This window comes from Cricetulus griseus, chromosome X (genome assembly GCF_003668045.3).
Source record: "Cricetulus griseus strain 17A/GY chromosome X, alternate assembly CriGri-PICRH-1.0, whole genome shotgun sequence".
Classification (NCBI taxonomy): domain Eukaryota; kingdom Metazoa; phylum Chordata; class Mammalia; order Rodentia; family Cricetidae; genus Cricetulus; species Cricetulus griseus.
The window spans coordinates 119116462-119132393 of record NC_048604.1 but is presented as its reverse complement, the minus strand read 5'-3'; the positions used below and the strand labels follow the sequence as shown (position 1 = coordinate 119132393).

At 37.8% G+C, this 15932-nt stretch overlaps 1 protein-coding gene across 8 annotated transcripts in view; it reads left to right on the top strand.

Moving 5' to 3' along the window:
• Nucleotides 1–15932, top strand: part of Cask (calcium/calmodulin dependent serine protein kinase) — a 328910-nt gene that overhangs the window by 280148 nt on the left and 32830 nt on the right. For all 8 annotated transcript variants that reach the window (XM_027433199.2, XM_027433197.2, XM_027433195.2 and 5 more), the window contains exons 13-17: nt 520–600; nt 6312–6500; nt 10064–10142; nt 11951–12036; nt 14759–14827. In XM_027433199.2, coding sequence (XP_027289000.1) covers nt 520–600; nt 6312–6500; nt 10064–10142; nt 11951–12036; nt 14759–14827 — 504 coding nt within the window. The remainder of the gene's footprint in view (nt 1–519; nt 601–6311; nt 6501–10063; nt 10143–11950; nt 12037–14758; nt 14828–15932) is intronic.

The following is a 15932-nucleotide window of genomic DNA, read 5'->3' as shown; positions in this document are numbered from 1 at the left end:
GATAAGCATGGAGAACAGCATTACTTCCACTAGACTGCAAGGAAAATTACTTAAGTGTATTCTTAATTAATTATTCTACTTAGTTAGCCATTCTCTTGTATATTGTTTTCATTGAACCTCTGGTCATGTTTTTAAAGAACTAGCAGTGCTGTTCAGTTTTAAAGGCCATTACTAACTTTAAGTTGATTTGGGGATTGAATTTGAATTTTCTCATTAAGCTACTTGCGTTTCTTAAACCTGTAATAAATATGTGTTACAAACTTCCCATTTTGTTTTTTAGTGTTTCATTACCTTTGGGTCATAGCTGGGTTTTGAAGGCAAACTATTATTGCATTTATTTCATTTACTACCATCAATATCATTCTCATATTTTAATAATCTTTGAACTCAACAAATGTTTCCAAAGTAATTTCCTTCCCTTCTACAAAATCCCACTCGTGGTTTTTAATTTAAAGAAGTTCCATGCTTTGGAAATTTCATACCATTTCTCACTAGTATGTATCTTATTTGTTTTTCTAGGTGTTGGAAGAAATTTCATGTTACCCTGAGAATAATGACGCAAAGGAACTAAAGCGTATTTTAACACAACCTCATTTCATGGTAAGTAACACATCAGTGGACCTAAAGCATACTTTCACAAGAAGGTTTTAATATCCTTCATAAAATACTGCTAGTGTCATCAAATGTATTTTATCCTTGTACAGTCATCTATATCACTGGGATAAATTATGAGGAATATGCCATTAGGCAATTTTGTCATTGGAAGCATATCATAGATTGTGCTTATAAGACCCTAGATGATATAGGCTGCTAGTGTACACCAGGCTACACAGTGTATAGACATGTATATGGCATAGTCCTTGGAGGTGCTTAGAATCATAGTGAGCAAAACAACATGAAATTTAACAAGCACAAGAGAAATGATGAAATGGAGATAAAAGTGAAAACAAGCATATGAGGCTAGTGCCAGGATAGCAAGAATAGCACAACATGCATTTTTACAGTACATGTGTTGTTTCTTTGTTTTCATTTTGGTTTTGGTCCTGATTTATGTTTCACCTATGATCTCACTAAGTCGCCCAGACTAGCCTCAAATTCAGCATCCTCATGCTCCGGCCTCATAAGTGCTAAGATTATAAGCATGTGCTACCATGATTCAACTTTTTTCTAAATAGATGGAACACACTGTAAAATAATGACAAAAAGTATAACAGTAAAGAACTAAGCCAGTAACGTCATGGCTCTCTAGTGTGATCGCCCATGGATAACTGTATGTATTATGCTTTCATCTGACTGTGCAGTCTCTTTGTTTACACCAGCATCACCACCACAGCCATGTAAGTAGGCACTATGCCATGAAGTCACTAGGCCCTAGGACTTTTTCGGCTTCAACATAATCTTGTATATTTTGTATATCATTGACTAAAATACCATTTTGTGGTTCATGACTATAGTTTCAGACTAAGATTATAATCCCAGATAATAACAAATACTTTGATTTTATTGTTTTTGTTGACCTTATATCATAGTTGCAAAAGTGGCTCTTTAAAGTTGGTGGCGCACACCTTTAATCCCAGCACTTGGGAGGCAGAGGCAGGCGGATCTCTGTGAGTTCGAAGCTAGCCTGGTCTCCAGAGCAAGTGCCAGGATAGGCTCCAAAGCTACACAGAGAAACCCTGTCTCGAAAAGAAAAAAAAAAGTGGCTCTTTAAGAACTCTGTATACCTCAAATGGGGATTTGCTTCCTTACAGTTCTTATATAACTCACTAGAATTCTATGCTGCCTTAACCGCAGAGAGCTATAATTGAGAAACATTTTAATGAAAAGTGGCTTTGGCTTTTGCATTGTATTTATTAGGGTGGAGCATGTGCCACGATGCATGCATGGAGATCAGAGAACAAGTTGAAGGAGTCTTCCTTCCATCACATGGCTCCAGGAACCAAACTCAAAATGTCTTGTTTTAGACAGTGCAGAACTCCTGTACATTTTTCATTGGCTCCTGTGAAAAATGGGAATAACACTTGCATTTAGCCAGTTATTAGAAATTTGAAATAGCTAAGAAACTTTTTGTAGAAAAAAGTTCATAGCTATCTACTTACCTGCATTTCAAAAGCAGAATTACAGGGGTTGGCAAGATGGCTCTGTGTTTGAGAGTGCTTGCTGCTCTTCCAAAGGACCCAAGTTCAGTTCTCAACACCCACATCATGAGACTCATAGCTGCTGTAACTCCAGCTCTGGAGGATCCAACATCTTCTAGCCTCCAAGGTCATCTACACAAAGGTATATATACACAGGCAAATAAGCAAAAATAATACAGATCTTTTTTTCTAAACAAAATAGCACAATTACAGATGGTAATTCATGCTGAGTATAACATTTTTAAACAGCCACAACTGTAGATATGGAATATAGGCAAAGAACTGAAAATCCAGCAAACTACCCTCTGGATGAAAATACAACTTTAAAACCTTGTTGTTCTTACTGCAATTATTTATTTTAAATGCTAGTTTTAAAATAATAGTTATAATATAACATGTATCATACCCATACCTGTGAATTTTGACATATATGCTATTTCATTGTACAAGTAATGTTTCTAAAAGTTTAACATTGTCCTTCAAAATAACAATCTTGAAAGAAACAATCCCATTAAAGATGGGATTTAGTAAAAGGGACGAAAATGGTATAGAAATGCTTACAGAGCTTAGCAGAGGCCAGACCATAGTAAAGAGTCTAAGGTTTTCTCCTGGTTAAAGAATGATTGCAAGCAAGAAAATATAATCCAACCCATGCTTTCAAGGTTGTTCCTGGGCATAGTAGCACATTCCTACCATCATAGCACTTGATAGGCTGAGGCAGGAGAAATGCCACAAGTCTGAGTCCAACCTGAGGTATATAGTGGGTATCGGGCCAGCCACTACGGAGCAAGACCCTGTCTCAAAGGAAGGGATGGAAAATTCTGGAGTTCCCAAGTTGTAAATGGATTGTAATAGAGAGACCAATTAGAAGACATTGAAAGAAATAATGGAGGCTTACAGAAAGATGGAGATGGTGGCAGAGTGAAATTCCGTGTTGGAGATAATAGGAAACAAGACTTGATCATAATTGGGATGTAAAGTTGTGTGACTATCCTCATTAGTACAAATTGCCCTGTGAGGTAGACACTTGTAAAATGGCCTCCCTAAGGTTCAAGCCAGAACCACTGGCTTCAAAGCCCAGACTCTCAGAAAGCAGACTATTTGTAGTGCTAATAAATCTCCCCATAAGCTTATATTAAGCTTATCGATACTTTTTGAATAAGCATACATGTGGATAATGTCCCTTGTAAGAAGTAAAATTCTGAAATATATATTAAATAAGCTTTTAAGTACTAAAGTTTTCTGTTGTATACATACTTTTAATAATGATTTTTTTAAAACCCTGGTTTTTTAAAGTAATAACAGCTATGTAGAAATATTTTAATAAATGTAGTATTTTTGCTTTACCAAAGTTCTGGTGTTATTTTTAGCATATTTGATATTTTATACTTAATTTGCTCAATTATCTGGACTTTGCTTTCTAATCATTATAACCAGAGCATTTCACTTTCAATTACTAAGTACTTAAAGCACAGACACTTGGAAAATATTTGAAATAACTTAAAGGAGAGAAAATGAAGGGGCCGGTGAGATGGCCTGGCAGGTAAACCCTGATAACCTGAGTTCAATTTCAGGAACCCACGTGGTAGAAAGAGAAAACAAACTCCTGCAAACTGTCCAATGACCTCCACACATGTGCCAGAGCCAGCATGTTCATGGGTGCTAACACATGTGCACACACTGAAAACAAATAGACAAATGTAAAAATAGTTTACAGGAGAGAAAAATTAGGATAAATTTAAGCTCTGTATGGCAGCCCAAACCTGCTGTCCAGCACTCAGGATGGCAAGACAGAAGGGGTGCAAATTCTAGGCCAGCCTGTTTATATAGCAAGACTGTGTCTAGAAACAAACAAACTGCCAGCTATTTCAGCCTAGTACTAATTGTTCAATCCTACGCTGTAAGACATCTAAAGGAAAATATTTAAACTTTAGTTTCCTTATATGTATCGTATATATTCTTTTTTAACCTTATTCTGAGCATTCTATACAAATTTCCCTTTTCTATTTGCAAGTGAATTAGAACTGAGGATTTAGTGTTATTTTGTCATTAACAGCAGCAAATTCGGGTTAATATCAAGTGTGACCTTATTTGACAATAAAAGTTAAACTTTTTAAAAATTCAAGTTGAAGGCCAGGCTTTGGTGGTGCACGCCTTTAATCCCAGCACTCGGGAGGCAGAGGCAGGTGGATCTCTGTGAGTTCAAGGCCAGCCTGGTCTCCAGAGCAAGTGCCAGGATAGGCTCCAAAGCTACACAGAGAAACCCTGTTTCGAAAACAAAAAATTCAGGTTGATACTACTTTATGATTGAGGGCCTATTCTTCCTTATGAATAGTACATTAAATGCAAGTGCCTATTTATAAAACTTAAAAGGATGGATGGAAATAATCTACAAAAAGTGACATAAACATTTTATCCAAGTCATGGGACTTCAGGGCTGACCTCATCCCCATGAAAGCTTGCCTGTGTTTAGCAGTCAAAGTATCATGAGTCATAAAAGACATCTCTGTACTTGATATGATGAACCTGATTTTAACAGATGAATTTCTCTAGTTGGCCCCTTCCTGATTTGGCCTCTCTAAATCTTAGCTTCTTTGGTGACTACCATTAAAGCACAGAAAGGATCTGCCCATGTGTGATCCAACCTCCACACTTGGTAGCCACGGTTCCCAGGGCCTGAGGAGCTCTCCGTTAAAGCTGTGCATTGTCAGTGCCTTTCAATAACCCTCACCTAAACCTGCAGTTGAGAACAGTGGCCTGGGGTTGTGGCAGTATGGACCATTTCCATTAGAAATAGAATACATGGATTACTCTGAGCACCTATTGATGACAAGTCAGTACCATCTCCTTTCTGGTTTTAACACCTTATTCTTGCCCTGTATGCATAACTTTAAAATAGCTAAGTATGGTTCTGCTAAGCCTTTCAGGAAGTGATTTCAGATGGGGAAATACTGTTTAATTGCATTTCCATATCCACACATATCTTGTTACCACACATATTACAGAGGAAAATGAAACTAAATTTAGAGTTAGCATACACACTAATATATATAGTAGTATATCTGTATAAAGTTTCCAACAGACCAACAATAATCAGTTGTAAATTCTCTTTAAGCTAAGATTTCTCATGCTTATTAAAAAGGGTTTATGATAGGACAAAGCAGGATGATACCCATTTTAGAGAAACAAAAGAGATTTATCATCAAAGTTCAAAGTTCACCAAGATGAAATACAGATGTCAGTATAAAGAAATCATTTTTCTTATTTAGTGAGTTTTACAAAATGAATAAATAATCATTTTCAACTTAGGGGTAGGGGTGTAGCTCAGTTGGTAGAGTGCTTCTCTAGAGTTCACCACACCCAGGGTTACATCCCCAGCACCACATGAACCGGGTATGGTGATGCACCCCTGTGATTCTGGAGCTTGGGAGGTAGAAACAGAAGCACAAGGTCATCCTTTCCTACTTAGTGAATTCAAGGCTGACCTGGAATACATGAGACCCTATCTCAAAAAAATAATAATAATATTAATTGTCAGATTTATCCAAGAGCTCCAAAAAACAAAAATGAACAAAGCATTTCAAATGTTTCCGTTTCAGACTCGACAGCTCATTAAGTAAAGGCACTTTTCACCAAACCTAACAACTTGAGTTCGATCCCTACAACTCACATGGTAGAAGTAGAAAACTCCCGCAGGTTGTCCTAACCTCCACACAAACACCATAGCACATGTGTGTACTTACACGTGTGTGCCTACACATACACAAATTTGTAAAACATTTTAAACTTTCAATTTTGAATTCTATATGTGTGATATTTTAGAAAACTGGTGTTTTAAGTACATCTATACAGTTTAATTTTATTTCCTAAATCATGTTATAAATTAACTTCATCCTTTGGGCTGTATAAAAATATGATAAGTCTCCTTTAATCCCAGCACTCAGGAGGCAGAGGCAGGCAGATCTCTGTGAGTTCGAGGCCAGCCTGGTCTCCAGAGCGAGTACCAGGATAGGCTCCAAAGCTACACAGAGAAAACCCTGTCTCGAAAAAAAAATATGATAAGTCACTATATAATTGTCCATTCAGTTGTATGATATTACACATGTTTATGTAGCAGATTTCTGCTAGATTGGTCCGATAGCTGATATGTTTCTACTTTCATAAAAATGCCAGGCCTTACTTCAGACTCACGACGTAGTGGCACATGAAGTTTACAGTGATGAAGCACTAAGGGTCACACCTCCCCCGACCTCTCCCTATTTAAATGGTGATTCTCCAGAAAGCGCCAACGGAGACATGGACATGGAGAATGTGACCAGAGTTCGGCTGGTACAGTTCCAAAAGAACACAGATGAACCAATGGTAAGTAGGAAGCACTTGAGTTACAATCAGCTAACTCCAACCTGTAAAGGCTGCTACTCAAGGAGGAAGAGAAGGGTGGACATGGATGATTTGTGTAAAATATATATTAACAATAATAGTATATAATTCTACTGCAATCACTATGGCTGTTTACCTATTCAGTTGTCTTCTTCGTAGTCTGAATTACTCTGAAGATTCTATCTATATGGCGTCTTCTGCCTGGGGAACCTTTATAATGCATGCATTCCCTAAGGGTGATACACTTCCTTTATAGTCTATATTTTCCCAGTTTGTAACACTGTACTCAGAGTTGTTTCCTTATTGATTGGGACTTCCATAATTAGAAATGACAAAAACCATACTTGAACTAGCTTACACAAGAGGGGAAAGGCTTGTTTGTGTAAGCAATGAAAGACCAGGAATATATGCCACCCCCAAGTTCCTCAAGCTTTCATAAGTTCATACTCATCCCAAGCTGACCCAATACTTTCCCTGGAGTTTGCAATCTTGGGAACAGAAAGAACATGAGTCAGTTCTTCTCTGCAGAGAAATTTGGGGGCAGACAGAATGGAAAGCATTGACTATAATTTACTACTGTGCCTAAAAGGGTGTCCACAACATAGTAGGTTCCCATTCATGTTAGTTGACTTAATATAGAAACCTAGTAGCTTTAAGGGTTGGATCTCTGGTATGCCATCATTTCCCTTATGAAACTCAGTTTGACGTATGCATTCATCTACAGCATTTTCCAGAACACTGCTCTAAGTAACCATACATGCTGATTGACTGTACACGTTGGAAATGAAACCTGAACATTACATTTGAATGTTAGGATCAAAATCATTTTTGAAAACTATACTTTTCACAGTACTTGCCTAATCCTTCTGAGAGCTTCAAACTAGGAACCATGCAAAGTATATTTCATGGCATGGTTCAAATTAAGCTAGAATATAAATTCTCAGATAATCCCATGAAGTTTTCTGACAGAATGTTATTCTCCAAAGAGGCAAAATTGAATGCCTACTAATCACCACTTCAAATTGAAGACCGCCTTCCTATAAAGTGACCTTGTTAAAAGGTACATAATTCTGGGCTCCATTCCTGAGCCCATGAATATAAATCTAAAGAGTGTGCTTAAGAGTCAGCATTATTAACAGCTCCCTGTGTGATTCTTAGGACCAACCAGGTCTACTGCAAAAAAATATGTTTATGAAAATTTGTCTTTTAATAGGGAACATTTGAAAAAATATAAAATGGCCTTAAATGTAAGTACAAAACTTAGGCTTCTGGCCCTCTCATCTGAAACATGAAATTATGACAAATATTAAATTACAGGTAAGAATTGTTTTTGAGATGTTGGGCATCAAGCATCAAAGGACAGAGATCGGGGGGGGGGGGATACAAAGGCAGTAACACCAGTAATTTCACATCTTACCTTCCCAGTGCCTGGGAAGGGAGTTGTGAAGCAAAACAGGCAGAGTTCCTAGATTGAGGGAGCAGAGATAAGAATCTGTTGAGACCAAAGGTGTCTTTCAAAAATGGGCCAAATATAAGCATCTGTAGATACACCAAACCTAAAAGACTATAACTTTTTTCCCTTATGTCTTAAATCTCTTTCAAAGATACTTGGCGTTAGGATGTACAACTTGGAAAATGGACTACAAGGGTAACACAAAAGGTCAAATAGAAAGAAATGGCTGTGTGCTATTAGAAAGTTCTCATAAATGCAGTAGTATAGTATCACTCAAAGACTAAATACATATGTTATAATAAAGCCAAATGCAGCCGCTAAAGCAGCAACATGAGGGGTTGCAGATAATTTGGATTGGGGAAGACTGGAGAGACGACTCAGTGGGTAAGAGAGCTTGCTGAGTTGGGACCCAGCTCTCGTGTAAAAAGTCAGATGTGCTTGTAACTGCAGCACTGGAGATGGAAAGAGGAGCATCATTAGGACTTGTTGGCTGTCAGCAGACCCAAAACATACCATAAGATACAACAGAATGAGAATAAATCCACCAAAACAGAAAAAAGAGGTTAAAAGGGAGCACAAGAAGTTATATTTATGTTTATATCTCAAATACTTGAAAACTAAGTAACACAATTTGAATTAACCCATAGATAAAAGAAATCAGAAGGTAAAAAAAAAAAAGTAGAAATCAGTGGAATAGAAAACAGAAACTCAACAGCATCACTCAAGCAGAAGATCAGATTGGTCATGAAAAAAAATGGCTATTGCATTAGTGTTTCCTAAGGAGATGTAAACAAACATCTATTCACCCCAGACAGGCCTCAGATAATTCTACATGAACTTTTCCCCAAAACAATGAGAAGGAATTTTTTCCCAACTCATTCTATAAAGCTAGTGCTACCCTATAAAACCCAGATAGTAATATTATAAGGAAGTGCAGATTAGAATCACTCATGAATATAGATAAAAATGTCTAAACTTAATTTTAGCAAAGCAAATAAACAAAATATGAAAACACTAACATATGCTCATTTCAACAGTGTCTATACTAAAATATTAACACAGAAAAAGTTACCCTGGTGTCTGTAAAAAGATGATCCACCAATACATAAAATGTCCCAAATCATCTTTTAAAAAAACAAAAAACAAAATGTTATCAGTGAAGATTAAGCCCAGAATGCTGATTTATTTATAACTGCCAAAACTGTAAGCAGTGCAGTGGACAAATGAATGAGTAAGTTGTGTCTGAACAATGCAATACTGTTCAACAAGGACAAAAAATAAGTTAAAAAGAATTATAAGTTAAAGCAACCAAAATGAATGTGGTCCGTTTCTGAATAATACAAACTTAGCTATAGTCGAGAAAGGCCCATCAGTAGGTGTTTGGGCATAAGTGGAGAGCATAGAGCAATGGAAGTAGATAACCAACAAATAAGAGGAAACTTTTGGGGATAAGACACAGTCACCAGACTTTGATGGTTCCCCCATGGAAGGTCTCACCCTCCCTGGGGAGCAGAAGGTGGATGGGATGGGGGGAGCATTTGAGAATGGGGGGGGAGAGGGGACTGGAATTGATATGTAAAATAAGATTGTTTCTAGTTTAAATAAAAAATCTGGAAAGGGAACAAAAGACACAGTCACCATCTGATTGTAATGAAAGATTGACACATGTTTACACATGTTAAACTTAGCAAATTTTATAGTTTGAAATAATTTATGTGGATTATAAAATAAATATTTTGTGGAAGAAATATAAGGAATATACTAATAGAAAGTATATACCCTTGGCAGGAGTAAAATCCTTTAAAAAATAGTTGGCAACATAAAAAAACAGAGTGATGTAAAAAATAATCATAATCAAATGATTAAAAAGCACTATATAAAATGCATGCATGCTATTATAGCAATGAAAACACCTACAAGTAGCGTTTCTATCATAGAACAATGTGTGTAAAGTAATAGAGTATCTTCATTTTCTACATATTGTCTAATAATTTTATAACTCTTCTTATTAAAATTACCTACAGTAAAATCACAAATACAGTGTTTCCGTTTAATTGTACCCTTACCAACTTTATTTTCTTTTTTTAAATAGGGAATCACTTTGAAAATGAATGAGCTAAATCATTGTATTGTTGCAAGAATCATGCATGGGGGTATGATTCACAGGCAAGGTGAGCTCCATCTGTAATTCTTTCTTTACCATCCTTAATTCTTCCTATACCTACTGCTAGAAGTGGGAGGGGTCATTTTGTTTTCTCTTTATGGTTCACATAAAAAAGCTCTTTGTCTTTGAGTGTCAGTCATTGTAGACCATGTTCCTAAGCTCCATCCTCACCACTGGAATGAAATAAAGTAAAATGAAAACTCGAAGTACAATTTCATCTGTATCCCACCAGTTTTGATACACAACGATTTGTTATCAGTATTCTTATATTGCTATTATATTTTTTCATTGGCCCATACGTGATTTAGTATTTTTTATCATATTTGAAGATATTTTCTAAACATCTTTCTGTAACTTACTGCTAACTTAATTATGCTGTGGTCAGAGAGTGTGGTTTGTATGACACCATTTCTCAGAAGTTTAAGACTTTCCTAATGACATCGCACATTAATCATTTTTGTGAATCTGTATTTATGAAGAACCTTTATTTTTTTTAACTGCTGCATACAGAGTTCCCTATATAATGATTGGCTTGGTGTTGTTAATGTTTTTGTTTAAATCTTCTATGTGTTGATTAATTTTTGTATGCCTGCCCTACCAATATTTAAATATTCATTTATAGTAGTAGAGTGGACTTACATATTTGACTATAGGAATTAGGTACATCAGCCTCAAACTCATTATGTAACCAAGGGTGACTTTAAACTTGTAATCCTCCTGACTCCACCTCCTGAGCACTGAGATTAAGGTTGTGCACTACTGTGACCGGTTTTGATCACTATTTTTTGATAGTTTATTGGTATTTGTTGTGATGATTCTACCATCTTGCTTTCCTTGTTCATTTTTTTTGAGATTTGTTTGTTTGTTTCATTAACCCCTAAATACTAGCTTTTAATTTCAGCACCCTATTTCTGTGCTATTAGTGGTTACCTTTTAATTTTAAACTTTCTATATATTCAAGTTAAGCAATATCTTTATTATGTTTATTTATTTTTGTGTGTGTGCTCACAAGTGCACACATGCATGCACACAAACATTCACACATACACATGCCACAGTGTGTATGTAGAGGTCACAGGACAACTTGCAGGAGTCAGTTCTCCTTCCACAATGTAGGTTCCAGGGATTGAACTCAGATTGTCAGAATTGGTGGCAAGAGCCTGTTACTGCTGGCCCAGATTTCTTTTTATCTATCTTACTCTTCCTGGATCTGTATGGTAACATTTTTATCAGTTCAAGAAAACGTTCAACTGCTCAAACATTGCCTCTTCATTCTCTCTATACTTTCTCTTTTTCACTTACATTAAACACTCCTATATTCATTACATAGCTTTTATTTATTCTTTATCCATTCTTTATTCTTGTTTTCTCTTTTCCTTATGTCTTTATTTCTATGACCTATATTATATGTAATCTTTTGTTGTATCTTTAGGTTCACTGAAACTCTCCCCAGCCATGTCTGAATTCTTATTCAACTTATCCATTTATTAACTTATATCACCATTTATGTTTTTGTTTTAGAAGTACTAGTCATTTATCTTATTTTCAATTCTGTCTGTTCGTACCTGATAGTCTCTCATTGGGTTGTCAACAAATTTCTATGGCCATCCATCAAAACTGTGCTTTCTGAAAGTAGATCTCTCTTTTGGTTTTACTACATAAAAGTTAAATACTTCTGCAGCTAAATGTGGCTCTGTCTCTGAAAATTAGCTTTTAGATGTATAACTTATTTTTATTACATTGAGACCTTTGCCTTTTCATTATTACAAAAACATTTACTCACTTCATTTTTATAATTGTGTTTGATTTTTGTAGGTACTCTTCATGTCGGTGATGAAATTCGAGAAATCAATGGCATCAGTGTCGCTAATCAAACAGTGGAACAGCTACAAAAAATGCTTGTAAGTAAATGAAAGTTTTCCCTTTTCTACGATTAATTGTTAGCTCATTCGTTAGATTTTGATTTTTTTATTGCATTTATTTACTACCTGTGAGTGTGGTTGCACACATGCCTCTACTTCTGTGGAGTTCAGAGGACGGCTTAAAGGAACTGGTTCTCTGCTTCCTCTTTATGGGCTCCAGGGGTGGAAGTCAGGTTATCAAGCTTTGTGGCAAGTGCCTTTACATGCTGAACCATCTTGTTTTTAATTATTGTGTTTTTAATTAAAATATAATTACAGCATTTCCCTCCTTCCCTTTCCTCTCTCCAATCCCTTCTATAGACCATCCCCTCAATTCCTCTCACTCATGGACTCTTTTTCTGTTATTATACATGTAGAAATGTTTACATATATAAATACAAGTTGCTGAGTTAACTGTGTGTACATGCTTTCAGAGCTAACCACTTAGAATTGGATGACCAAGTGGGAGGCTCATCCCTGGCAATGACTAAGTCTCCCTCTCAACAGTCCTTAGTTGCCTGTAGTTCTTTGTCTAGGAATGGAGTCCCATGTGTTGTTTTTAACTTCAGCACTTAATCCACTGCTATTTCAGCCAACAACTGTGACTCCACAGTTACCAGCCTGTTTCTCTGGCAGAGGCCCAGCTGCTCAGGCTGCAGCCTGGTGGGAATTCTGTTCCCACAGGCAAGGGCTCAGTTGCTGCCACTAAAGGTATCTTTACCTAAATCTCTATCATTATGTTTATAAATAAGACTCAAGATTCAAAGGCTGGAGTGAAAACCTGCTAGCTCAGAGAAGTTAAGTAGCACCTTGCTAACCTTCTTTCCTCGCTAGAATCTCCCAAAGAGAGCATCCTTCTGCTTTGCCAAACAAACAAAACTGTACACCATTCTAAATCCCTCCCTACTCCTTCCATTGCATCTCTCTCTTCCAGACACCCTCTGATGCTCTAGGATTACTCTGTCAACTAGTTGCTAACTCAGCCTCCTGACCCAAGGTTCATTTTACTTAATTAGTGCAAATGCAAACTCAGGGCGCACAGTGTGATTGAATATCTGCTAACACCCATGAGATTTTCCCCTTCCGTGATAGCATGTCTATCAGTCTTCTCATTGTTCAGGTCCTGTTGCTGAGCCATCTTGATAGCTCTATTAACTTCTTACTTTGTAAATACATACATAATATAGAAGATGGAGAGATGCCTCAGTGAGTAAAAGCACTTGTGAGAGTACCTGAGTTTGGATGTCACACCCTTGTAAAAAGCAGGACATGGTCTCATCTGCCTATAACCCCAGCATTGTATCTGGTGGAGACATGAGGGTAGCTGGGGCTTGCTAGCCAACAGCCTATTTCCAGGTTCAGTGAGAGATCCTGTCTCAAAGAAATATGGTGGAGAGTAATAGAGTAGACTACTCAAACTCATGTTTGTCTGGCATGCACACGCATATGCACACAGGTGCTTGCACTCACATACCTACATGCACATACATCAAACACACATACAACCATATTGCCACTCATACCTTACACACACACTAAATAGATAGCTAAAAACACACACTGTTCTTCAGTCATAAACAGAACGAATGCTTCTTGTACCATCATGTATATGAAGTTGAACTTGTGCCACGTTCATTAAAATCCAACACCCTAGCTGGGCATTGATGGCTCATGCCTTTAATCCCAGCACTCGGGAGGCAGAGGCAGGTGGATCTCTGTGAGTTTGAGACCAGCCTGGTCTACAGAGTGAGTTCCAGGACAACCTCCAAAGCAATACAGAGAAACTGTCTCAGGGGGAAAAAAACCCTGCCAACTAGGAAATTGCAATGGAATTTGGAACCATTTTGCCTGCCTTTAGCAGTGTGGCCCTTTCACACAGCTCATCCTTTATCTGATCCTTACCAACCAGATATTTACAGCAAAACCTTCCCCATATGTACTGGTATAAACTAGTTTCTCACTGACCTCAAAAGGCTCCTGACATAGCAATATCAGAAACCTCTTTCCTGGTTAGCTGAGTCATAGCCAGCTGTAGTATGTCTCTCTACAATACAAGGGGGTAGAAAGTCATGGTAGGCCAGGCCGTTATTGACTGTACTCGGAAAAAAATCTGTATTGAAGTTAGGCCCTCAATAAAGAGCATTGACACCCTTGACAGACCCCCCATCTGTGTTGTAGCAAACAGGGGGAAAGTTTTGTTTCATGCCCTGGGTCCCTCTTTCTGCTCAGGGCAGCATCTTCTCATGCAATGAATACCTATTAGGCATGAAGTAAGCATGCAAGACTTGCTGTAATAAAAAAAGAGTGCCAAAATTGATAAAGTATAAGAGCAATTTTACGGAGATAGCATCAGACGGTAGCATATTTGATAGAATTTTTATGTAATTACTTAATCTCTTGTTTAGTTCAGTGTATAGTCATTTTTGGAAGGTATGTCATTTCGACTCTTTTTGTATTTCATGTCTACAAAAAGATAACCATCAGAGATCTATAAGAGCCTTCACTGTTAGGTACAAGCTGATCAGCCTTTACTTCACTGACCCTTTCCCAGAAACTTCTACCAGTAACCTGAGTGGTTCCTGTCTTATAGTGAGGTTTTATTTTAGGGCTGTGTGCTGTCGGGTGGTGCATACTAATTGCACCCATGTGTTTTGAATGGTTTTGCCTGTGTTTTGTTTGTACCATTAATTTGCATGAGAACTCTCCTCTTTTTTCCCCCCAGAGGGAAATGCGGGGGAGTATTACCTTCAAGATTGTGCCAAGCTACCGCACTCAGTCTTCATCCTGTGAGGTAATAACTCTAACAAGCCCCGCCTCCCATCTCCTCTGAGTTAACTAACTGTCTGCTGATGGCTGAATGTTTTTGCTTTCTGGGAAATTGTTTCTGCCTGTGCTGTTAGATCACTGCACACCAATTTTACAACGAAGATAACGGAACAGAGGGGGTCCCACCCACCTCCTCGGCCCCAATTCCATGCAGATATCTTCAGCCTTTCTGCAGCCAAATCTAAGCCAAATATAAGAAAGCTGCAATAACATAAAGCTTGATAAAGAAAAAAAATGAAATCCCGGAGGCAAAAATTACATCAGTGTTTCCAGGAAGTCCACGCACTTCCCTTGCTAAGAAATTTCACAGATAGTTCCAAGAATCTGAGGAGTGATCAACTTCTGTTGAGATACTGATGTTTGAATGACTGGCAGGTCTCAAGATGAGCATTAAGACCCTGATGAATTGGTAGCTGACTTCACGGCAGGGATGTAGGCTCTTGCAACATTTTGCAAAAGTCTGCATATACGAAATATCAAATAACTCATAAACAAATACCTTTTGTAGAATAACAACCCCAAAGTTTCTTTTTTTTATTTATTTATTAGTTCTAGTTAGGGAACATGTTTCACATGTAAGTCCCTTCTCCCTCTCCCTCCCCTCACCCCCATCCCTCCTCCCCCACCCCCAGCCTACCCCCACTCCATCCACCCACCACTCCCCAGGCAGGGTAGGGCCCTCAACAGGGGCTCTGCAAAGTCCACCAAATCTTCCTGTGCTGGTCCTGGGCCCTTCCCCATGTGTCCAGGGCCAGAGTGTAACCCTTCACATGGGATGGGCTCTCAAAGTCCCTTCTTGCACCAGGGAAAAATACTAATCCACCACCAGAGGCTCCCTGGAGTGCAGAGACCTCCTTATTGACATCCATGTGCAGGGGTCTGGATCAGTCTTGTACTGGCCTCCCCGACAGCATCTGGGGTCCATGTGCTCTCCCTTGTTCAGGCCAACTGTTCCTGTAACCCCAAAGTTTCTTAAAACAGATTTATCCCCTGACAATTAGAACTCTTTCAACTTATATTTTTTTCAGTTTTATGTTGTTCATTATAGTCAAAAAACTATTCTGTCTATA